Here is a 27,161-nt window from a genome sequence, read left to right on the forward strand (position 1 = left end):
AGAGTGTTTTAATCATTTCTAATTTATATGTTCTCCCCTCATGTTTTATTTCCTTCAGGAACTTCCCATTATACATCTATTATTACAACAACGGGATTACATTAGTTTCTTTTGTTTTGTTTTCTCTATGTTGCTTAGATTTGATAATCTTAGCCAATCTTCTCTTCACATTTGATTACTCCTTCTTCCTACTTTTTGTAGTATTTGTAACATGTAACATATAACATACTCCTTACTGTTACCCGCTTTCCATAATACTAATGATCTATCCTCCATAAGAAATGATTGGTATATTATTCATTTGTTGTCTGCTTCCCATGTCGGAAACCAACTTCACATATTCAAGACTGTATCTTGTTCTATACAATGTTAACTCATTTTATGCAAGAATAAACATAATTTTTAAAGCCAAAATAATACATTTTATGCTATGAACATCGGTGTATGTAATTCTATTTTGAATAGCATGGTTGCCCAGTTCTACACTTAAATTTTATCATTTGGCTTTTGCACATGCTGCACAGTTTTGGAATTTTTTCTTCCATTTCCACTGAAAGGAGCTTTCTTCTGAAATGTCTCTTTCTAAACAATTCTCAGATTGTTCAGTGTTCTCACTTTCTTTGAAATCATATCATGTGGGTCAGCTTTTAGTCACAGTGCCTTAAATCTTATATTTCTTAAATTTACCAATCTGAAAAATAGAGAATAAGACACATGTATAGATGCACACATACACACATAATCACTCACACACACACACATATATAAAAGAGGTAAAGAGATGAAACGTGTGTGCACTGTTGTAGTCCCCAAATGCCTGCTAAAGCCAGGCCAGGGGTAGTCTAAAATCAGGAGCTGTCAATGCACTTTGTATCTACATGGGTACCAGAAGAGCAACATTTAGAACCACCATCTATTGTTTGTTTGTAAAGACTGGCATGAAGTTGAAACTGGTAGTGGCTCCAGTGCTTGAACCCAGGCATCTAGAATGGGACAGATGTGTCCCAAGCAGCATCAGCAGCTACGCCAAATGTGTGTCCTGAAAGCAACATTTTCTTTCAGTATCCTTCTAGTGATGAACCACTTCTCTCAAATATTCAACATTTTTATCTATATGTCTCTCCAGCAACTAACACAGTGATTATCGGTAAGCTTTCAGTTAATACCTTGAGTTGTGACTATTTTTTGTCTCTTATGCCAAGAAGTCTATAGACTAAAAGAGACTTATGTCTACAAAAGCATTTAAGAATTTTACCCCTTTTTGCAACTGACTTATGTGTGCTGTTCTAAAGACAGGATTCTTGAGAATTCAACTTTCTATGCAGAGAACATTTCTAATTAGAACACAGTATAATAGTTTAGAAACTAACATCTGTTAGTTGTTGTATATGTGGACATGTACACAAGCTGAAGGCAAGACAGAAAAGGGCTGAGGGATAATACAGAATTAAATTGAAGTTATCTTTCAAGAACTCTTCAAACTGGCCTTTTTTTCTCATTATATGACGCATCATCTGTCTCGCACGCATCTGTCTCTCTCAAGGCTATAAGCCAGGCAAATTTGCAACATTCATATTTTAGCAAAAGCAATTTGAGACAACATAATAAAATTCTCATCATTTCTGCTTTTGATAAAATTAGCAGCATATGCTTATGGATACATTAGGACAGCTTCTGTAGTTTTTTTTTTTTTTTTCGAGGAAAAAGTAACTAGGGGAAAATACATCTGTGCCCTAGGACTAATTATGATGCATTTCCTTCTCCCACATGGCTGCAAAATGGCCTTTTTAATTTAGTCATATGTTATCAGGATTATGTATTCTCTCCAATCAATGACAAATTACTGGCAGAGCATGTAACGTAAGTTTTTTACTTGATTTTTAGCTTTATTCATAGAAAACTAATTTTAAGTTTATTTTGAAGAAGCTGTTGGCATGAAGACTAATATCTTCTTATTTCAAGCTGTTTTTGCTTCTTCCATAAAATACTTTTTACATTAGTACTCTACAGATTTAGTTGAAACAAGTTGCATTAAACATTAAAATTGGTATTACTACTTTACACATAACAATCTTTCAGAGTAAGAACTTTTTGTTGTAAAGGGTATCCTTTGATGAAAGCAAAATCTATTTTTCCTTGCTATTCTAGAGAAACAGCTGATGTAAAATGTTAGCAGATACAAACCAACAAGGATGGAATACAGGATGCCTGGTCTATCTGATGGTGGTTGAATATTCCGGTCTTGATCAACAGCTTGGATAGGTGGGGTAACAATGATGGGATTCAGTTCTTCCTGAAAAAAAAAAAATCAGGGAGGTTAGCTCAACTGTGTTGCTAACAGCTAACAAGAAACTGACAGTAACATATTTCATACCACTAGAATTTATATGAGCCACTAGTAGTAAAATGTAGATTTCAAAATTTATAGCCTAATGTAATTTGCTAGTTATTTTTGTACCAGAAGTTGAACTGAGGTACACTCCAGCTCAGAACAAACAAGATATAATTGCAGAACCAAGAGGGCTGACTAGAGAAGAGTTATGTCAATTTTGACTAGGGGAAGACAGCATAAGAAAGGCAGAGGAAATAAATTCCCAGGGGAAAGTTTGAGAGAAGTTCGCAGTGGATATTGCTGGAAAGTGAAGAGACACCAAGAAGCAGCGATGACAGTGCAATCACACAGCAGTGAGCAGAAACACCATGCTGAAGACTGGAGAAAATCACAGATCTGGAGAGGAAAGTGGGAATAGACTGTCAAAGCCAGAATCACAGGCAACATTGCCTAATGCAGAATCCTGTGGCCCACTCTGACCCTGGGATCTCACAGCAGACAGAGCGGAGGAGCAGGATTCTAATACATCATCTCAGAGTAGCAGCATACTTCTTTCCCCCTCTCCATTAAGATCCAGAACCAGACAAGGATACCCACTCTCACTACTGCTTTTTAACATAGTCCTAGAAGTTCTAGCCAGGGCCTTTAGGCAAGAAAAAGAAATCAAAAGGATACAAATAGGAAAGCAGGAAATCATTTTATTCCTGTTCGCAGTTAACCTGATTTTCCATATGAAGATCTAAAAGACTCTAAGAAGAGACTATCGGAAAAGTTTAAGGATATAAAATCAACAAACAAAAATAATAGCCATTATATAGATAAACAATAGTACCTGAGAATAGGTGGCAGAAATAACAGGTGGTTTGAAAAAGCATGAGGTATCTTAGTATGTTCTCTAACTTATGATTATTTCAAAATAAGCAATTATGGCGAACATCCCATGGCAAATATTTTTTGGTTTTTGCATTTTTATGTAAGCTACAGAACTCTTTTATGACATGTACACTTGTGAAATTTTATAACCTTTTCAGGTCTAGTTTTATTGACTTTACAATTTAATAATTCAAATGACTTTCATGTAGATTGGAGTAGATTTTTAAATATCATATCCTTTATGTTTTATATCTAGAACTTACTTTAATGCTGTTTTCTGGGAGTAAATAATAAATGTAATACACTCCTATATATGTATCTACTGCCATTTATCTTTGGCTATTTTCTCTATTCATGCATTTATTCTGATCATCTGAGATGCAGTGGAAAGTTTTCCTGTATTTCTACAAGTAAAATATCATATCAATTTGCTTCATGATTTATCACCAACTCTTAATAACGTTTTTTTTTTTTTTCTGAATTACCTTGTCTGTACATTTCTTGACATCAGGGCTAAGTGAGGACAGTCTCCTTTTACCTTCAGTAGGTGGTCCATGGACACCACAAAATAATAAAAAGTAGGTGTACCAAGAATTTCAATTTGTGCTGGTGCCATGGCTCAAACAGTGAATCCTCCCTCTACTATCACTATTATCCTTTACGGGCTCTTGTTCCTATATCATTGGCTCTGCTTCTGCTCCAGCTCTCTGTATATAGCCTGGGAAAACAGTGCAGGATGACTTAAGCTTTGGTGCACTTGTATTCATGTGGGAGACCTGGAGGAAGCTCGTGGTTCAAGCATTTGGATTGGCTCAGTTCAAGCTGTTGCAGCTTTTTGGGGAGTGAAACAGTGAACAGAAGCATTTTTCTCTGTCTTTTCTATGTAAAAAAAATTCTTCAAATACATAAGAAAATTTAAAAAGAATTTGATTTGCAGATTATTTAGAATAGCCTTTTAGGGCCCAGCATGGTAGCCTAGTGGCTAAAGTCCTCAGCTTGAACGCACCAGCATCCCATATGGGCGCCGGTTCTAATCCCGGCAGCCCCGCTTCCCATCCAGCTCCCTGCTTGTGGCCTGGGAAAGCAGTTGAGGACTGCCCAAAGCCTTGGGTTTCTGCACCAGCATGGGAGACCCAGAAGAGCTCGTGGCTCCTGCGTTTGGATCGGCGCCGCACCGGCTGTTGAGGTCACTTGGGGAGTGAATCATTGGACAGAAAATCTTCCTCTCTGTCTCTCCTCCTCTGTATATATATCTAGCTTTGCAATGAAAATAAGTCTTTCAAAAAAGAATAGTCTTTCAAATATTTATTTATTTTTCTTGGGAGATCAGATTTACAGAGAGGAGAAATAGACAGATAGGTCTTTAATTCGGTGGTTCACTACTCAAGTGGCTGCAATAGTCCATGCAAAGCCAGGAGCCAAGAACTTCCCTGGGGTTCCCCCAGGCAGTGTAGTTTTGCAAGGCTTTGGGCAGTCCTGGACTGCTGTCCCATGACACAACGGAAGTGGAGAAGTCAGGATATGAATCGGTGCCCATATGGGATCCTGGTGCATGCAAAGTGAAGATTTTACCAAGCAGCCTACTACACCAATCTAGAATAATCTTGAAGACCATACATCCTAGTCAGGTACTACTTCAGATAAAATACGGATTTTTTTTTAAATTACCTCCTTAAAGCTGAAATCTTTGAGCATATATTTTTTCTGCACTCAACTAGACACAAAAATAACATGAACACAAATTAGGTACAAGATAGAAACTTACAGTGCTACAGTGAGTATATTTATTTTTGTTAGCACAATGAGTCCAATGGACATTCTAATAGATTCAGTAAACTTCTGTATCCTAAGAAAGGACAATCACGCTTGCTAGTAAACAAAATACAGATTTCCAATGGTGTAAAAGTTTCTCACTCAAAGTAGAAACTTACCAGACTCTGCTATATCACTGTCTGAAATAAGGACACTGCTAGAATGAAACTGTTGGCCAGATGTCCGAGGAAATTCAGATGAAGTGAGTATTGCTATTTATCTAAACCAAACTTCAGATAAAAACCTGTAAAACCAATCACAGCTACATTGCTGGCTTTGGCACTGATAGAACTTCTACACCTGAGGGCTGACCCAAAAAAAGGATATATACTTGCTTCCTAAGGATATGGATATACACTGTCAGCTTCAACCTGACAGCCGCTGAACCCCACCCCACAGAGCAGAGAGATGATCAAGTATCTGGGACTCAACGAAATGGGCTATTTAAACCTAACTGCTGCAAGCACTAATGAGTCACACAGCAAACAATCTGTCCACATGAACTGTCGCCGCCCCGCAGCGACACTAAAATGACGAGGAATCTCGAGGGCCTGGAAAAAACACGAGCCACCACCGCAACCGGCGCACACACACCAAACGAACACACACACAAACGAACGAACGAACGAAAAGCCGAACCAAACAGAAGGCAAACGAAAATAGGGAAGGCAAACCCAAAGGGGGCAGGCGAACCAAAAGGCTTTATTGCCGAAAGCGGGCTGCTTATATACTGTTCTCCACCAATCACTTCTCCCCGTGGTCCACGGGGTGCTATCTGATAGGCCAGCAATCGCAGCGGAGGAGGCCTATCCTTGTGACTTCCTGCCTGCCTACTGGGGGAACAAATCCCGCCTCCTGGCACTCGGCCAGCAGCCATCTTGCGGGACCTCATATGTGGGGTGGGCCGCTCCCCACAATGAACCATACAACTCTGAAAGAAATAGCTTTTAAGATAATTCTTCTTTTATTCATAAAAAAATCTGTGAAAGAATTAAATTTCATTAGAATGAATAATTTGGTTTATTTTATTAGCAGTGAGGTCCATTTAAAATATTCTGAGTGGACTTAGATAACACATTTTAATATTCAATATTAAATACAACCTATTTTTACTATAAAAGGTTAAAGGGTTTAGTCTTTAATTCATTAATTTGAGTTAAATCGATATACTAGGAAATTGTTGTGTACAAAATCCCTACGATGACTTTATGCGGTATAAAACAAGGTATAGAAGGGTTCTCAAAATATCAAGCACAAGGAAGTGGGGAGACCTGCAAATACAGGTACCACAAGTTGATTTAATGTTTTGCAGATCCAGTTTGTAGGTATTATTGATGTGCTATCCAAGTAACCAGAGTCTTTGAATTCATACATGTACGGCTTAAATAAAACAAATTTTGATCAATGTGTCAAAGATTAGATTTGTATTTATAAAGGATTTGTTTGTCTCTGATACGGGCTGGATGAAGGAGTTGCAAAAAATTAAATAAAATAGTGGCAGACAGACACAGATAGATGTAGATGCCTCTAGGGACACTGAGAATTCCTAAACTGTATTTTCATTTAACTGCCAGCGAAAAACTTCAATAAGTTATGGTTGTTTTTTTTTTCTAAAGACCCTTTTATTGGCAAATATTTTCCAGTCATAAAAAGTGAACATTCATGGGATTATATTCCAGTTTCCTCTCAGGTAAATAAATACATACACTAAAATCTCTTAAACCCATACACTCTGGAGTATGTCTCTTTCAGGAACAGTTTTCTTATTACTTTTATGCAGGTACTAGAGTAAGAACACAGGAGGTTCTCTGTCTTGATTTAACATCTGTAGAGTGAAGGACTTTATCCATCCCACTGAATTCTGCTGTGGGTTTTTTATGTTTTTGTAATAACTGAATTACCCTTGCATCTATTTACAGTTCTCACCATGACTGCCGCTCAGAGTTACTGCCGCCGACAACGATAGTGTTGGAAAGCTTCATTTCACAACTGCTCTCAATGCAAACATGATCGTGCGTTCATGTATGCAAACGCTCCTTCATACGCCTTTCATATCCCACCCACTGAAATGAAAATCCCAGTTGCCCTGTTAGGCTTATTTTTGCTGGCTCGTTCCTCCTTCACGTCACCAGAAAAGCTGCCCACCTGGCGAAGGGTAGCTCCATGGCTTAGTTCATGTAATGACCCACTGCTGACTTTCCATGCTGCGCCTAACTAGCAGGCACACTGTGGATTTCCCGTTGTCCATGCACACAGCATCTGCCTTATAAATTACCCAAATAATTTTTATTTCAAGTTAGCTCCTTCCCACTACTCAACACAATCCTCTCATGGCCTGGTACGCACTTGGCAGCACAGGATCATCTGCTAGAGACAGAGACAAAGAGAACAAGCATGGCAGAGGGCTGATTGGAGAGTACGGCCCGAGAGGTGCTGTCCTCTGAGGGGAGGAGAAAGCAGAGGGGATGGCACTGCCCAGTGTATGCCCGTTACAGAAAGTATCTTAGCAGTTTTAATAAATATTTCATGGGCTGTTGAGTGCCTTACTGGTGAAAAGATTTAACTGGCTAATCTCATCAATAGTTATGGTTGTTGAATATCTTAATATGTTAGTTCTATTTTTTATTAGTACCATCATGTCACCTGAAACCTTGTGTTTTATATGTGTACTCTTTTGAATTGGCTTGACACACATTTTATTTACAATTAACTTGTGTTATTAGAGTTTGCCTTTTATCTAGAGTATATATTACTTTCTTCTGTATTTAAAACTTTCCAGAAATTTGTCAAAGCTGTTTGTTAAGAGTCTGCTCTTAGGTGGAAGATTGCTGCCTAGGTGAATAAAATTCCTGGAGTATCTAATCGGGAGGCTGAAAATTCTATCTGTTATCTCTTTGTGTTCCCATGCCCCGTGCATTTCAAATTAGTAGCATCTGTCCCTAGTGTGGTCAAAAATATTTCTTAGGCTCTCTGTGTATAGTGTTGATAAATTATTTCATGGCTTTCTGTGTCCATACACATACTTAAAATGCGTATGGCAAAGACATGACAGATAGCATTAGCCAGCCTCCACTTCAATCCAACTTACTCTTACTGGAAAGTGAAAAGACAGAAAAAAAAATCTAAATAAAACTGTATTTGGGAAAAAAGATTAACATTTGGAGGGAAATCCTTTTCCCTTCCCAAATGGAAAAATAACTGCTTTATCCTTACTATTCTGATGACAATATTACTGAATGTTAAATGAGACTGCTGATCAAACCTTTCGCATTCTTAGTTCACAGAAACAGACTGAAGCTCACTGCAATCAAGAGGAATGCATGATGCTCTCTGGCTTGGAAGGAACATGGTCTCAACAATGCTTCACGATTTAGTCCTAAATATAATTCTTCCCTTTTGTGAACTTCAGTGTTATGAGAATATAATAGCAACATGAATATTTAGGAATTTTCATTTAATTAACCCAGTCAATAACAACTTAATTGCAGGTTTCTTCAGATTAAATAAAAATGTACTTTCAGAGGATGTTACACTGTCCCTCATGAGCTTTCATAAATATTGGCTTTTGAATTTCTTAAGATTTTATGTATGCACAAATTTCTTTGATCTATACAATAACTACATAGAAGAGAGTTCCTGATTTAGTGTCATCTATATGCAGATGCATATTTATATGTTAAACTGACATTTACTGACTTAGGACAGCACATTTTCTCTATTCATTAAACAAAGGAATAAAAATAAGCACAGCCTGATAGAGCTAACATTTGGGAAATTCAAAAGGACAGACATACATTTGGGGAAAAATTATTTCTGAAAAATTTTACTGATAATAGCCTTATTGGAATAAAATGAAATGCCAATTCAGAATTGGAGAAAAAGTTTAAAGAAAAATTAACTATGTGAGTGAAATCAGTTTTGTATTTCAATATCCATTTTCAGATACTGAGGATGACCATTCTCTGTATCAGCTATATTTCCCAGCATTTCACTGGATGTATCTTAAAATGCCAAACCAACAAAAAGTATGTAACATTATAAAAAGATCCAAATATTATCATTAATAATGACAACAGTATTATCTTTAACTAGGAACACTGCCTATGAAAGCAAATATTTTTTCAAGTATTGAGAATATCAAGAATTCTGTGACAATAAGTTGTCACATCTGTTATTCATTTCTTATAATTCTGTGAAATGTCTTGTAGGAAATAAGGAATGACTATTCTAGAAAGTTTGCTTTCTCATTTTATGAAGTAATAAAAATTTACGATTGCATTTGTAAGATCATTTTTCCACAAATATGAACTATGTTATACATGGATAATTCAGTTTCTGAATATCTCTTTTTTCCAAAGTCTACTGTTAATGATGGATACAGTGAATTTTGAATTAAAGTAGAAACTCAAATTTCATTCAAAAAGTATTTAGTTTATAAGAAATATGTAGAAGCAAAAGAGAAAACCATGGAAAACCAAAGAAACACTATAAATTCCCCCAAAAGTAAATCTTATTCGAAGAAAATCTGTGTAAAAGCTAAATAACAATTAAGAAAATGACCCTAAGGAAACTTGTTGATATGCATGGGTGAACAGACAATTCGAAGAAAGGATGACAATTTTGTATGACAGGAATGAGAAATCAACAAGCACAGATTATTAAATAAATCCAATCAGGTTTAGGGAGCTGATAACTTTAGTTAATGAAATAATAATGTATGTGTGAAACCTGATGTGGTCATATTAAGTAAAACAATAAAGAGAAAGACAAATACAGATGTTCTCTTTTAAAAGTAGAAAAAAAAACAGCCTAGACATAGAATTGTGATAATTCAAGTTTGGAAAGAGAAGAAAAACTGGATACAGATGGTTGAGATAATGTGGTATTTCTCTATGTGAGTGTTTTTCTGAAACTGAGCAACACGTTTGAGAACTTGGAGAGATTATGCCAGTCTCCACTTCACAAGTAGAACATTTATAAAATAACACTAAATGGAATTGCACCTCAGGATGCATTGGTAACATAATGTTCTTATGCTTCATAGAGCTCATAGAACCCAAATTTCCTGAACCTACCAGTGAAGTAGCAATGAAGATTTTTGATAGATAAACTTGATGGGATTATGTTGACCTCGCTCTACAGTCGAAAACATTTGACAGAGTCTATAATTACTGCAACAACACCATTCCCCACGTGCTGTTAAGCAGCTCCCACAGAGAGCTTCTGCATCATAAACAATATGGTAATTTTCCAAATAATAACCAATCGCAACATGTAAGTACCCCAGTATATTTAAGGAACCTGGGAGATATGGCTATTCATGAAAAATTTGTTTGTAATGTTTGAAAAGTATGACCTAGACTTTTCAGACTTTTATTTTGTTCCTGCTGTAGAGGCTACTATTTCAAACCACAACAGCGGAGCTGTTGATAACACTGGATGGTGATGCCTGCAGGGCACAGACAGATGCTTCCTAAATTTTTTTTAATGCCATTCTTGATATTTGCCCCCAGGGTCTCTGACAGTATTCACTAAACTTTTTTTTTCTGAAATTCACTGTATTTTTTTTCCTCTATACTTCTTGCAGCAATGATGTCTTCCATATGGGATATATTCTTTCCCACAAAATTGACATTTTCAAAGGGGTACTATTATACTGTATCAGAAACATTTGCCAAGGAAATTACAGTTGTTGTGGCTGACTGAGGACAGCTCTTGGTAATCTGCATTTTGAACAATCAACTCAACAAATTGTTATGTACAATAAAATGCGAACAAACTGGTTTATACCTATCCTTAAATGCTTTGCCATTTTATGACTTTCATTTCTTTCATGAATGTGTTTCTTTCTCCACAGTCTTCAAAAAAAGGGTAGTATTATCAAGGATACAAGCACATGTTAAAAAGCTTTTCTTTACTAAAGTTACTGAGAAATCTCCTTTTACTGCATTTGAACTTACACTATACTGGGAAATTTTCTGCACTTTGCACTTCTTTAGATGTCCTTTTGATTCTTACAGATGAAAACCAAAATTGTGATCTTATGATGAAATATTTATAAATATCAAAATTTAAATAACTGGACATCTCACTTCCAGAAAACTATTACCATCTTTATAGCCCAACATCTGAGCTTAGATGAAAATATTCAACCTCATGGAAAAGTAGCTATTAAAAGGCATCTATAGATTTCCCATTTAGTTCAGTTAACTTGAGAACAGCACAGCAGCCAGTGAGATGATAATTAAATTGGAGAGAAAAATGAAGTTTCAAATGGGAAAGATACCGAGTTTTCTCCCAGCAGTCTTAGAAGAAGTATGAACATTCCTTAATAAGTTATTATTAAAGACTAAGGGTAATCAGGTGGTCAGATTTATTTACTGATAAAATGTTTGAGATGATTACCTTAACCAGTTTGCAACAATCACATTAAAAATAGGAATGAGACTGATTTTAATATTTATTTGGTTGTATGAGCTTAATCTTTACAGTATTCATATTATAAAACTTGTCAAAAGCCTAAAAAACTTGAACTTCCCTTTCCCTCACCATGTTTCTCATGCCTTATATTCCAGTATCTTTGTCTCCTTGTGAAAACATACCACATTTTCCTTTGTGCAAATTTTTTTTTCTGTGTTTTCAAACCTTTCTTGAAAGTTGCTTTAAGTTGCTGGTTTCAACCTAAAGCTTGCTTCTTTAGAACAGTGTTCATTGATCAGTTCAGCAAAACTGTTCCATTTCTCTTAGTTCACAGCCTTCTTCACAGTTTGGAACAAGGCCTGCAATGTATTATTTGGTGAAGTTTTCACATTCTTTATCTTACACTAAAGCCTAAGCACCATGATGGCATATTTTTTACAATATCTATATTCCTAACATCTAAAACACTTGTCTTGCAATGTGATAATATTCCCCCTTCTCTCCCCATCTCTCTCATTCTAGATAGATCAACCCTATCATAAAAAATAGCATGTATCTATCTAAAATGGATGAACTATGCCTTCTTTTAGGTGTTTTTCCTTGCTGAAGGGCTTAAAACACATTAAGAGGAAACTAAAAAGAAATGGTACTAAATTTATTTTAAAGCAACTGTGACTACTTTTTAACTGAGCTACTCAGAATAGAGAGTGGGCTCATAAGGGAACTTGAATATTAACATATCATTTCTGCATTTTAAAATTTTATTTCATTTTAGTCACAAAGGAGCTGTGCAAAGAGAGATTAGATGTCATCTTAATGCAATAGTCCAGGGGTTAGATAAAGGTTCCTGAAGAAGACACAGTTGTGGGAAATAAGCACTTCAGCACGGAATGGATATCCGCAGCCCAGAACTCCTGCCCTAGAACTATCCTGAGTTGGCAAAATTAGGACAATATCCGCTATTGTAAGTATCTGCATATTTAGCTAGCTGAGACATTTATAGACTAATTTTCTAAAACAAGAAACTTATTTTAGTTTATATATGTAGTTAGAGAATATATGCTTCTTTAGTATATTATAATGATACCATGGAACTAGAACAAGATGCCATAAAACATATCTAGCCGCAGATATAAAAGTAAAACCATGTGATGGAATATTTGTTTTTGAACCACGCACTTCTCAAACTGACTTCACACATGGATAGAGTCACTTTTTTTCCTTTTCACGTTTGTAGATAATCAATGAAACTGAAATTGGGAAGCACAGTTTTTAAGTTAGCAGTCCTCTGGATGAGGCCTGGCCAAGTGCATGTTAAAATGATTCATCAGACAGTCTGTTTAGTAGTGAAAGGCTTATGCTTTATAAAATAAAGCATCTCAGGTATTTCACAGGTAAGGAGTAACTGGCAAATTCTCAAATTCACAGACACAGTCCTTCCTTCTTTGCTTTGGACAGTCTCCTGGCTCTGCTTTTTCACCCAATGTTTTGGAGCCATTGCTGCAGTGATGAAAAACTGGAGATGAGGTTGCTTAGATACCGCAAATCCCATATAGCCAAGGGGAAACTGAAGGTCAAAGAATGAATTAGATTGATGTCTTGTTCTTGTTTGAAAACAGAATTTATTTGTTTTGCTGACGGGGTAAGACAATGTGGACAGTCAAAGGAGGGAAGACATTATTTTGCTCTGCCAGAAATTCACAAAGAAAAACAAATATAAAGAAACACAATGTAAATACTATTACAGAGATATGCCACTTAGAATGGAGAATATGAATTTAAATATTTGCTTTTCCTCAAACGGAAAAAGATCAACAGATAATTTCTATTAGGTGAAAGTTTCAATCCATTCTAAATATGAACCACTGTCAAAGGGCAAGCAAAATGACATCTTAATCCTAGATCAGACGCAGAGCTAAACATATGATGAAGCCAAGTACTTAGCATTTTTCATAAAGGCAAACATTTTTTGTATCGTGATCAATGAAGTTACCTGGCTTGATTTAGATCTGAAACACTTGATTCCTCTATTTCACTATTTTCTAATAAAACTATTTAAATAAAAGAAATAAACAATGAAATAATAATCAACATAACATTCCTATAATAAAAGGGAACATTTTTCAATCATCATTTTTCATTAAAAAAGATCTTTGCAAGTTATATTAATAAGTACCAATTTTAATTATTTAGTACACAATGCAAAGTTTTAATATAAAATACCTCTCTAGCTTCTATTGTGCATTTGTGTTTTTTTATCGTAGCAAATGTGTGCTAAGAAAATTAGAATTATTCTTTCCCCTTTGCTATGTATCTTGAAACACTTTTTTATTTACACAGAATTCTATAGAATGAATGCATTACAGATAAATTTCTTGAAAAAAATGTAGAATTTGTGCATATGTGCAGTGACCTAGAATTATTTTTTAATTTATGGGGCCATAATGAAATTCTAAAAGGGCTCAAAAATTTATTTCCTGAAAATAACAGATTGAACAGCCTTTAAAAGTCTTAAGTAGACCATACACTATTAAAGAAACTCCTTTTGACATGATTACCTATCAAGTACAGTAGTAAATTTATCATTAAAAAAAGACTTTTTCTATTGGCCCCTGTCAGAAGTATCTTGCATCCAGCAGGACCTTATTCCTAAGGTACTCAAATGAACTCAAAATCAGAACACTTCTATCCTGTGTCAGTATTATAGGGAGATGAAAATGAATGATCATTAGCACAATACTATGAGTGTTAGTGTAAGGATAAGATACATGTAACTTGATCAACATTCTCAAATGTTTAAAGAAAGCATTCAAGAAAGTCACATGTGACGGAGAACATCAAGACATTAAAGGTAAGAGCCAAGCACAGTGAGCAGTAAGATTTAAAAATATCAAGCTACAGATCCTTTCCTCTAGCGTTTAAATAAATAAGAGAAGGATAGCTTGGGCAACAGTATGGATTATTTCCCAACTAAGTGCTTCCTGAAACCTAGATTCCACTGGTCTACAAAGCCATTGACATAATCACAAAGAAGAATTAGATATTTCCAGAAAAGAGATGAATAAAAAATTAGTGATTGTTGTGGTAGGGCACAGAAGTGTGTTCTTAATCAGGAGTACAGTCAGATTTCAGGCAAGCGTTATACCTCACTAAGCAAATTTTTTCTTCTGTTATACTTCAGGAATAATGGCAGCTAAATCCATCAAACCAGAATATAGGGTGATTATGAGAAAAGTGCAAACCATAAGTTTGGATACATTTCAATATATAATGCTATTTATTATAAGATAAATGAGCAAATTTTGTATAATACTATATGAAAATATATGTAATCATAACTGTACTTATTAAAATAAATTTATATGTTATAAATATTTATAAATAAGATACTAAGTAATAATATACTCACTGTTAAAATTATAGGCTTTGTATATATATATATCTGTTTGAGAGTATATATACACACACACACATATATTTTTACTTATTTTAATGTAGCCAACAGTTACCACACTAGAGTCCTTGGTTTTCATTAATTTAAATAGTAATGATTTATTGGACTCTTTTGTATTCAGCAAGAGACATAAAATTTCATTAGTTGCACATTAAACAATGCACACATGTACAAAATCACATGGTACAGCATAAACACATGTGATTTTTGTGTCTAAAAATTTTAAAAACTGTCAAGCCTAAAAAAAAACAGGCAGCACACTCTAGAAATAATGTGTATAATGTGTAGAAAGGGAAACTTTGCACACTGTTAGTGGGAAGTACCTGAGGTAGAACTGCTCCATTAGTGTGTTTATCTCTAAATAAATAAAAACAGCATGTAAATGAGATTTGTACTCTGTTTGCTATTGGAAAAAGCTCCAAAATGGAACCAATCAGGGTGTTCATCAAAGATGACTTAACAGCACAATGTGATACATAGAAAAAATTAGAATATCGTTCAGGCAATTTGAAGAATGAAATATTACTAATGGATGCAACAACAATGAAAGTGAAAGACAGTTGTACAAAATCAGCCACTGCTCAAACTTCACATGGCCTTGACCTCAGGAAGACTGGTGTGATTTCACAAAGTTTACAGTCAGATTTAGCATGTCATTTAACCAGTGAGGCTGCTCATCTGACAACAATGCCTACATTCGTTCTGTCAGTAAGTTAGATAGACAGCTGTGAACAAGCATGATTCAATCAAATCACAAGCCTAGTTCTAGTAACCTAGTATCTGATTTACTCAATGAATATACATTTATTCATCCAGGGCTGGTTGCTGGGACAGAAGTGGCCTGCCATGTCTCTTAGTTCTAGTGTTTCATTGGGTGAAAGAATACAACTATAATAATAACCTGGTAGATGTTATAATCTGTTAAATAATTCTTAAAAAAAAAGGAAAAACTAGTGTTCAATAACTAATTTTAATCAGTGATCAATAAGTCTTTCTTAATTTAAGATATTCCTTGATTAGCATTATTTTCCAAAATGCTAGGAGAACAATATATATAACTTATTCTGTAAGACTGCTTCCTTAAGTAACTTGCATATCTGAAGCCTTCATCTCTCATCTGCCTTGATTACAACAAAGCACCTGACATGCTCTGCTTTTCAAGGATCCTTAAAGCCTGGAACTGGAAATTCAAGATTTGATTATTGATACAGCCTTTGTCTACATCTTTAAGGAACAGTGGCTTTTCTACTTAAAACCTGTGGCTAGTTAGTGAGGTCTAATCTTGCAATTATAAAGTAAATTGAAAGTACGCCATTGCACAAACTAAAAGAAAATGAAGAGAGGAGGAAAGAGGGCAGCACTGAGTGTGTGGAGTGGGGAGAGATAAAAGGGGATGCACCACTCTGTTCCTAAAACCGTATACATGAAATGCATGACATTTGCTCCCTTCAAATAAAAAATTTTAAAATGGTTTACAATAAAAACATAGCCTACAATATATCTGAATATCTGTCACTTTTTTTCTTATGTAGCATTTTTACCAACATTTTCACAGCATAATCACGAAAGAGTGAGCAACCGGAAATTTAATTTGGAGTATATGTAAGACATACATTCAATTGGTTCAACTTGTCAGATGGCATATGTTCAAATTTCAGTGAAGGGTTTTGTTCAAATGAGAATAAAGTCGAAACAGAAAGAAAACAACTGAGCATATGTTTTTAAGCAATAGCAAAAAGAACTTATTTCCTACTGAACAAAAGCAACCAAACCTTTTCCTCAAATGGATAATTGGTGAGGTTTGTAAACCAGCTTTGTCAGAATAATGCGGTTTAGCAAATCAGTGTAAAGAAAGAATACATGTATTCTAGCAATGATATCCAAAGCAATTAAAGGTATGAAAATAAGATGAAGGAATTGCATAGATATTGGATCACAGTGTTTTTAAATTGCTTTTGCTCTATTTGACAACTTTACAGAAATTTCTCCCACAGAATGTCTGCTGAAAATCAAATGATGTACATTATGAAACATGATTCTTGACCTGACATGAGGTATAATCTCTTATGCAATTCAAGAAAACTGAGGAATTTGAGGAATTCGATTTGAAAATTCCATATTAAAATTTGTGATTAGAAATCATAAAAATTTTCTCTTTGACATTTCATTTTTCCTTCACAAAAGCAATCTATTGTGATTTTTCTCTTTCCTGCAATTTTCTTTCAAATACGGTGTTACCTAAAATATTCTTATATTTTTTAATGGCAATAAACCTGCAAGTAACTATGTTCACAGACACATTTCATCTTACTGAAAATGGCCCATAAAATATTTTAAAATTCAAAATGTTACTTAGCATTTTAAATCACGTGTGATAAAGAATAACTATTATTATGACCATCATTTAAAAATATGTCAGCTGAATTAAAGTATAGCACATTTATCTTAGAACTGTTCATTTGAATTACCTGAAATTTTTCTAAACACATTATATCTGCTGATAATGCAATGAACTACCTTATTGGATAGTCATTTTTGTGGGCCTTATTTTCCTTATAGATTGTAATTACAATGAGTCACAAGATTTTTAACTGTATCGTCATATTCGTCCTAGCAATGAGAATATCACTCAAATTCTAGTACATGTTTCATTACTGTTTACTAAGTAGATTTGAATCTTTGGCCACCATTGTATCTCATTTCAAACACTACCTTAATTGTGTAATTATTTTCTGAGTAGCCTAAGGTGGTCTTTTTTTTTTTTTATATTACACTAGCTGAGATGAAAAAAAAAGAATTAAAGATTAATTCATTAATTACATTGTATTATGTGACACAGTTTCATAGGTACTTGGATTCTCCCCACCCCTCTCCAAACCCTCCCACCATGGTGAAGTCCTCCACCTTGTTGCATAACCACAGTTCAAGTTCAGTAGCCTAAGGTGGTCTTTGAAATAAGGTAGCATAGATTTGGGGAAAAATTATAAAACTGTTTGCTTTCTTCCACATAATTCCTCTTATTGTTTTCAGTGTTATTTGTTTTAGAGGATCTCTAGACATTGTGCTGATACTGTCATAAAAATATTCATACATGGGTCAGTATTGTGGTATACTGGGTGGAGAAACCTTCCATGATGGTCCCATGTGGGTTCTGGCTGAAGTCCTACCTTCTCCACTTCTGATTAAGCTCCCTGCTAATGTGCCTGGGAGAACAGCAACAGATGACTAAGTACTTGGGTTCCTTTTCCCATAAGGGACCTAGATGAAGCTCTCAGCTCTTGGCTTCAGCCTGGCATTGTGCCCATCAGGAGAAGATAAAATCTCTCTCTCCCTCTCTCTCTCTCCCCTGCCCCCTTTCCTTCTAACTCTGCCTTTCAAAGAAATAAATGAATCTTTAAAAATATTAGCATGTTAACATTATTTTATAAAACACACTGTAAAGGGTCTTATCATTGTCTGTCTTTTTCCTGTAATACTCTTTGACTCAACAACAAACTACTTAGTGAATAGTTGGTACTTGGAGTTGTTTTTAGGTATATCTACTAAACTGAACAAAGTGTTTACGAATGGAATGTTAATTGTGATTAATAAGCATGTTCATTGCATAAGTGAAATCAGAAACCAACTTGAGATAAAACATTTAATTTGGAAATCAAAGGAGGTAGGAAATCCTTAATTACTGGTATGATCAATGTTTATAACATCAGCATATAGAGAAATTGCTCTCTCCATGTAATGCTGCTTTTCAGATAAAAAATAAAGGAGGTGAAACATGAAAAATAAATATAAACACATTTCTCACACATCTTTAACAATATTCTGGAAGCACAGGTTAATAGAAATAAAATCTCTTGCTGTAGTAAAAATCTACAACAGTAGCTAATTATTTTGTTTGCATATAAGATGAAAATGTGGTACTGTGCCACCTACTCAGCAACAAAACAAGATGAATCATCATTTAAACTTCTTCTGCTGGTGCCCATGTCACTTAACACACCAGGGGCATTGATGATATGACTTTAATTTTGTTTACACCTATGAACAGATTTACTTTCTATTTATGGTTCATTCAGATTCAATTTTGTTGCTAGTGATTAAATTGCTCAGCTCTCCAGGCATTTAGGATGCACACTATGTCAATAACAGTGCAAAATGTTATTTTTGTAATTTGTATATGCGGTTATTTATGGCCTAAATAAATTCTCTGAAAGTATTACTGAGAATGAAATTATTTCTACAAAACATGATAATCTGGTGACAATGGATAAGAAAATGAATTGAGAAAATGTTTTGATGAAGAAAGGGCAATCTTTGTTAAAGGTTATTTTCAATTAAGCATTCTGTAGAATACTATACAAAGTGGAATCTGAAACTCAAGTGCAGCTGCCTTGAGCATATTCCAGCAAAGGGACTGAGAGTGGGCTTGCCAGAGCACATGCTGCCCTCCGCACCAATGCCTTTACCAGATGCTGTTGGTGTGTTGCACTGGGGGGCCCGAGACCATGCTTCTCACTGGTCCCACAGTAGGTGATGTTCCCCACCACAGCATCCGAGAACCCATACAAGTTGCTTCATACCCTGGTTCCACACATTCCTGCAATAACCAGATTTCTCTCAGCATTGTTTAACTAAGCAGGACTAGGATCTGGGCCAGTAACAGTAGTGCCAACCAGATCATTGCCAGATACCTCTGCCATCAGTAGTGTTTATTTTGTGGGTACTAGGAACGAAACGAGCATTCCATTCCTCCGTTACCACAGACATCCACAAACAGAAAAGTCCACTCCAACAGTGAATGGGGAAATTTCCACCATTTTTCACATCCCTCATACTCATCTCCCATTTTGAACGAGCCACAGAATGTTTCCCCTGCCAAGAGTCCCTCATTCACACTTCTGCCTGTGCTGAATCTTTTTGGAACAGAGAATTTCCTACACCTAGGCAAAAAATCCAAATGATACTTTTTACCAAATGATACTTCTCTGAATACAAAGAAATGAAAATCAAAATAAGCAAAAACAGAAAATTTAGAAATTGCACAAATACATGAAAACTAAACAGCATGCTATTGTATGAAGAGGTTATTGAAAAAACTGGGGAATTAAAACATTTCATGAAATAACTGAAAATGGTAACATATCAAAATACAGAGTTATACTAAGAGAGAAGTCTTCAGTTTCTTGGCCTGGCCTCTCCAATTCTGATTCCTAATCCAGTTCTCTGCTTGCGGCAAGGAAATAAAGCAGAAGTTGATCAAACTGCTTGAGTTCCTGCTACCCACTTGGGATATCTGGAAGCAGCTCCAGGTTTTCCCATATGGCTCCAGTTGCAGTCATATGGGAAATGAACAAGCATATTGAAACTAGATGGCTCTTTCAATCCGCCAATGTAATTCGGACTTTCAAATAAATAAATAATCTTTAAACATGTTTATAGCAGTAAGCATTTACACCAGAAAATGATTTCAAATAAACCACATAATCAAGCATCTCAAGAAACTTGAAAAAGAACAAACCCACAGAAAATTAGTAAAGAAAAAAACAAGATCAGAAAATCAGTAGACAAAAAAGAATATACAAAAGATTAATGAAACGAAAATTGATATTTTTAAAAGGAAAATAAAGTTGACACACATCTTTAGCTACACTAAGAAAGAAAGAGAACAGGCCCAAATAAATAACATGATACACATAAAGACGACACCTCAATGGACATCGCAGCAATGCATATATTATGAAACACTTTGTGAGACCTAAAGCAATGAATAATTATTGCACACAGTCTGGCAAAATTGAAATACAAAGTCATAGAAAACCTGAATAGAACAGCAATAAAATAGTAATAAAAGTCCCCTGAACAATAAAGCTGTGGACAAAATATTTTATGGCTAAATTCCACCAAACACTTTTGGAGAGTTAGCATAAATCACTTTCAAAGTTTCCAAACTATTCCCAAAGTTGGATAGACAGGAGGTTTTTCCAATTTGTTTCTAGAAGATTATCAGATGACAGACCAAAAAAAAAAAATGCAAATTCTAGCACAGTATCCAACAGCTTATTTGGAAAACTCTCAACATAATACTAGTGAGCTACATACTACTATGCATTAAAATGAATTTTTTTTGCATGATCAGCTAGAATTTACCCTAGGAATCAAAGACTGATTCTAAATGCACAAGTTACTAAGTATAGCATATCACACAAACATATGAAAGTCCAGATAACATAAAATCATCAACAAAAACAAAAAATAGCATTGGACAAAAGTCATCTTCTTTTCATGATTAAAAATTGGCAAATTAGATATATGAGCAAAGTACCTCAACAAAATAATAGTTGTTCATGACAGAATACTGTCAGTATGTTACAGCTGAGAAATATACAAAACTGTCTAAGATCTGGAATAAGATAAAGATGCCCCGGCCTATTTAACTAGGTGCCAAAGTCAGCCAGAAAAGTAAGCCACAAGAAAGGGAAAAAGCCATACAAATAAGAAGGGAAGGAGTTGAATTATATCTATATTTGTGGATTATGTGATTCTATACATAGGAAACACAGAAGACTTCACACAAATATTACTAGAGCTGATTAAGTTGCAATATTCAAAATCATCATATTCAGTTCACATTTTTATATATCAACAATGATCTTACTGAGAATAAAATAATGAACAGCATCCCATTCATGTAGCTGGGATTAAATTTAGTAAGTGAAAGTTGTGTACAATCAAATAAAAATGAATGAAGAACACAAATATAAAAAATTATATAAAAGTGAAAAAAAAGTAGGAAAAGATTGAAATTTCTTATCTGTGTAATCTAAAAATGTAAAACACTTGAAAGGGTAATGGTGCTTACCAAATGCTGGGAGATTAGCAAGGAGGAATGGAGACAGGTTACTTAAGCAGGTATTAAGATATATTTAAATAAAAAAGGAAAGTCCTGCACTCTCACAGTGTAGTGGCTACAGATAAAGATAACACACGTTTAGCATCTGGGACATTGAAGTGCATGAGGTCTCATTGTCACAATATAAACTAGCATATGTCGATGGACATTCAGACAGCTTTCATGAATCCACAAATTTGTAATATTGTTTTAGTTGTCATTTGCTGTATATTAAAACAGTGATGGTTTGAAAAGTAGAACTGTAACTTTTAAGCCTGGATAAATGATGACCAATCTACTGCAGTGACAAAATGTTTGATAGGACATTATCCAGCAAAGATATGGGATATATATATTATTCTTAAGCAAAGAATCATCAATTTGGCAAATAAAAATGCAGGGAACATGGTTGAATTTGAATTTCAGATACACAGCAAATACTGGATAACATACATATTTACATAGAGGCTCTTGAGGTTGAAGTTTTACCTATGGTGCTGTACATTTTTCAGCAACACTTTCAGAAGGAACAAAGATTTCATTATGGAAGCAGCAATGTATCTTTTCTATTACAATAATTTGAACAGATTCTATGAGTTACTGTGAAGTCACAAATAAGGAAAATCTAATCATTTTAAAATCATAGTCATTCCTCTAATGAATTGTGGAATCACTGGAAAAAATTTATCTATGATGAAAAGCTGGACTACATTTTTAACAGGACAACATTGATATCGGAGAACAAAATAAGCAAGCCAACAGAAGACATAGGGAGTTCCGTTACATGGCCTGAAATGTCACTGGGCATGACTCAGAGGAAACAGTTCAAATTAGATGACAGTGGTTCAAGTGGGTAGTTTGGAGGAATAGTTGGACAGATAGTGAGTGGAATTTGTGGAAATTCAAATATGGATATGGTGATATGTTTATGCTGTTCCAAAAATACTCCAAATAAGGTATTATTGTTTCTTATGAAAGTTTTGAATGGAAAGCATTACTTTCAACAAAATTTTCAATAAGAGTTAAAAAATAAACATTTTCAACCAATGGTATTCAACAAATACTTATTGAGAACTATTTATTTGGACCTTTTCTAGCCATTTTGAATTCATTTCAGATGTGAATCATCTACAATGAAAATGCCCTTTGATTTCAAAATCTCAATTGTTTTAAAAAAATAAAGATATAAACAATAGCAAAATAATACTGTACCTTTCAAAAATAATTCATATTGAATTTTGGTAACACGTGTGGACTCATTAAACAGTGATAGGAAAAAAACATAGAACAAAATCTAGAGTTATCTAAGTATTTTGCAACAGAAATCCATACTTTCAGTTGTCTGAAAAGCTTGATTCGGTTTTATATTTAGGATGTGAACTTATGTCGGGTGCTATATTTTCTTATTCTTTATTCTTAGTACACTGTCAGTTATCCTTTCATCTTTTAGGCTTTAGGTAAGAAGTTGAAAAGTAAACCAATAGCATAAGGTCTGACACAGATCAATATGTTATAGATTAAATATTTGATAAGCTGTATGCTCAAGGCCTCTAATACTCCTAAATCTTTTTCTGTTGTACATTTTCAATGATTTACAGTTTGGTTAAAGCTACTGCCTTCTCAAAAACCTTTTTCAACTTTTAAGGAACAGAACACACATGAATGCATAAAGTAGAACACCAGCTTAGAAAATTTTCACTAAAGCATGCATTTGACATTTAAAACAACAACTATACTTTTATGTGGTGATTCATGACAGATTTTTATGGCATTTGGCAACACTATCATTTTATTGCTTTGCTTCCTTTGTAGTACACGAAGTTATTTTAGAGATACTAGAGCTTTCATGGTATAGAATGCATCTTAAAATATGCCATTTTCCTAAATGACTGAATTCCATTATCCAATTTTTTTTAAGTTTGTGTGGCTTTGTATCGTTTAGTTGAGTATATTATCCTTGTGAAGGACTGCTGTTAATGTCTAGAATCCTATATGGCTAAAGGCATAATTTTAACATTGCTTTAACAAAATTCCTTTTTGCCTATCTTTCTGAGATAATTCATTACATTACAGGATCCTTTAAGGACCTGTGGGGCAAGAAAAAACATTTACAGCCATTTTCTGTTATGTATTCATGTAACTATAAAATTCATACACTAAACCCTGTGCTGTTAGTTTCATTAACAGACATGTTATCAGAATGCTAATTTCAAATGTATATAAATCTGTGTTTTAGTTCTAGGTAAGATCACTGACATCCTTACCACAGTCATATATATCATATAATCTTGATAAACATGGGCTCAAGGTATTGGATGAAATGCATAGAACTGAAAAGTATCATCACTGGCATGTGAGATGTGAAATTAAATATTCATGACATCAAATTATTTTAAATGGTTCATTTTTTTAAAAACAAAAAGGTACACAATACACACATACACAGAGGTAGGCAGAAGGGGAGAGGGGAAAGGTGAGAGAAAGAGGAAGAGAAGTTGTTGAGGGAGGAAAGGGGGAGGGACAGGGGAGAGCGATGGAAAGATGAGGGAGGGAGAGAGGAAGGCAGGATGGGAGAAAGAGGGAGAGAAAGAGAAATAGGGAGGGACTAATGGGAAGGAGGGAGGGATGGAAGGAGGGGGAGAGAAAGAGAAATGTTTCCTCAATCAAAATAAATTGAAGAATAATACAAGGAGGAGAATCAAGATGGCGGGATTGGGTAAGACACATTTAAATGTATGGAGAAACATTTAATCAGGATGAAGCAGAAAGGACACATTCCAGGAAACAGGAGAGGACAGAACAACAGCAGAGGGGTACCTGGAAAATGACAGACACTGGAAAGCAGCGGACACAACAGTGTGGTGTTGCAGTGACTGATACTCCAGCAGCATTCAGCTAACAAAGATCTGAACTCCAGTAGCAGCTGGAACTCCACCAGCAACCAGGTGGGAAGGGACTTGCACTGGGAGCTTGGGAGGTGAACCCAGACAAAGAACTGTCCATCCTGCTGGTCTGTTTGATTGGACCAGGAGCAGAGACAGAGCAGCAGATCCCAGACGGGCAGTGAGAGAACAGGATGGATTTCACAGCCCAGTCAGCCCCCTAGAGCCAAATTGGGCACCATTTTGTATAAGGAGGCAAAGGCAAGGGAAAGGACTGAGCAGACGCTGAGCTGGGAGTGAACTCATTTCTGACTCAGTGAACTGCATCAACGTGGCACTCTAAAGGTTCTACCCAAGACAGGTCTGGGTAGCCCTCAGACCTGATGGCCAGCAGATCAAGAATTCCGGTAGTGACACATCACGTGCCATTTTGTACACTGTGGCAATAGCATTAGGACTGCAGAGGACAGCAGTGAACTGAGCATGTGCTGAGCTCACAAGAACTCACTGAGTTCAGTGGATTGCACTGGTCCCGCAGGAAAATAATACCGACTGTGGCATCGTACTGGTCGAAACAGGTTCTTGTGGCACCCAGACCTAATGTCCAACAGGTTCCAGCAAGATCAGCGCCACCAACAACCTAGCTATATAGAACACCTGGTGTCTCCCTAATCCTGGGACCTGCTCCAACCGGAAGTGGGAGAAAGATTGTACAGACAACAGTGCAGGCTCAGCATGGTATCACAGGAGGTGGAGATTGGTGAGCCAGGAGTTGTGGCTACAGATTTGTTTGTGGAAATCTAACATTAGAACCCAGACCTAGAACTCACTGGAGGGAGTTGCACAATTGGCTGCAAGCAAAGTGTTGTGTACCAACTGCAATAAGTAAAATCAAACTGTAGACCTGTGGGTGACAGTTTAGCTTAGAAACCTGCCTCAAGGAGAAGATTCTGCTAACCAGAAGTACAATGATCAAGAGCAAAAGAAGAGACAGAAGCACAATGAATATTACTGAAAACTCCCCTGCAAAGGAGCAAAACCCTATGCCAACCACAGAGTTAACTGAGGAAGACATCGAGAAAATGGGGGACACAGAATTCAGAAAACTCATTTCAAAGCTTCTGATCAACAATGAGAGGCACATACAAGAATTCAAATAATTTAAGGAATATTTTACACAAGCAATAGCAGCAATAAAGCAAATCAAGGCTGATATATCAGAAATTAAGAACACAGTAGAGCAAATTAAAAGTACAGTGGAGAGTCTCCAAAATAGAATGAAGCAAGCAGAAGAAAGAATCTCAGAATTGGAAGATATTTCCTGTCACCAGGGGGAAGCAAACAAAAAGCTGGAAGCAGAGCTGGATCAGGCCAAAAAAAAGTATTCAAGAATTTAAAGACACTATTACGAGGCCAAATATAAGAGTTATGGGAGTCCTGGACGGTGCAGAAAGACACACAGGTTTTATAAATGTATTTAATGAAATAATAAAGGAAAATTTTCCTAATCTAGAGAAAGAATTGGGAAACAAGATCCAGGAGGGGCACAGAACTCCCAAAAGGCCGCAATATTCACCACGACACATGATCATCAAGCTCTCTTCAATTGAACATAAGGAAAAGATCCTTAAATGTGCACATGAAAAAAAAATCAATTGACATATAAAGGAAAGCCAATTAAACTCACAGGAGATCTCTCACAGGAAACTCTACAGGCAAGAAGAGAATGGAGGGACATATTTCAGATTCTAAAAGAAAAAAATTGTCGACCTAGGATAACATATCCAGCAAAGCTTTCTTTTGTCTTTGAAAATGAAATAGAATTCTTCCACAGTAAAGAAAAGTTAAGACTTTGCAACTTCCAAACCCTCCCTACAAATGATACTTCAAGATGTTCTCTTGACAGAGAAGAGGAATAGCATCCACCAAAACCAAACGCGAATGTGAAGAACATCCCAGTAAAATGGCAACAGAAGATAAGGGATAACAGAGGGTAACAGGGATAAGGAAAATACCAGGAGCCTATGGAGCTGTATCATAAAATGATAATAACAATAATAAAATGTAAAATGTGAAAAAAATAAAATTTAAAGAAAATAATACCAGGATGTAATAGTCATTGACAGTATCTGTTATGGAAAACTGAAGAAGTTGAAACTGATCTTTTGAAAACCTTTTCAGTAATGTCTAAAAACTAGGTTTTTGGCTCAAGAAAGATGTATACAAATTACTGATTTAAGTACACATCAACAAGATGGCAAATAGCTAACAAGCTACTAAATAAAAACAAGCTGATCAAAAATCAGCCAGTACAATAGATTGTTTAAGCACATGACTTGGTAAAAATAAAAGATGCTTACTTGAAAGAAAGAAAAACCATGGACATATACACTCATATTCACAGGTATTCACAATTCATCAGGAATTGCACACTTAGCTTTTAATAGGTTCATTAGTTCAGTATTAATAGAAGCTTGGAATCCCAAAAGGTTAGATACCACA

At 35.4% G+C, this 27,161-nt stretch overlaps 1 protein-coding gene across 1 annotated transcript in view; it reads right to left on the reverse strand.

The window, feature by feature from the left end:
- PCDH15 (protocadherin related 15) overlaps positions 1-27,161 on the reverse strand; it is a 548,396-nt gene that overhangs the window by 290,456 nt on the left and 230,779 nt on the right. The window contains exon 8 of the mRNA XM_058671280.1: positions 2,185-2,293. Within this exon, the coding sequence (XP_058527263.1) occupies positions 2,185-2,293 (109 nt within the window). The remainder of the gene's footprint in view (positions 1-2,184; positions 2,294-27,161) is intronic.

Source organism: Ochotona princeps, chromosome 13, assembly GCF_030435755.1.
Source record: "Ochotona princeps isolate mOchPri1 chromosome 13, mOchPri1.hap1, whole genome shotgun sequence".
NCBI classification, from domain to species: domain Eukaryota; kingdom Metazoa; phylum Chordata; class Mammalia; order Lagomorpha; family Ochotonidae; genus Ochotona; species Ochotona princeps.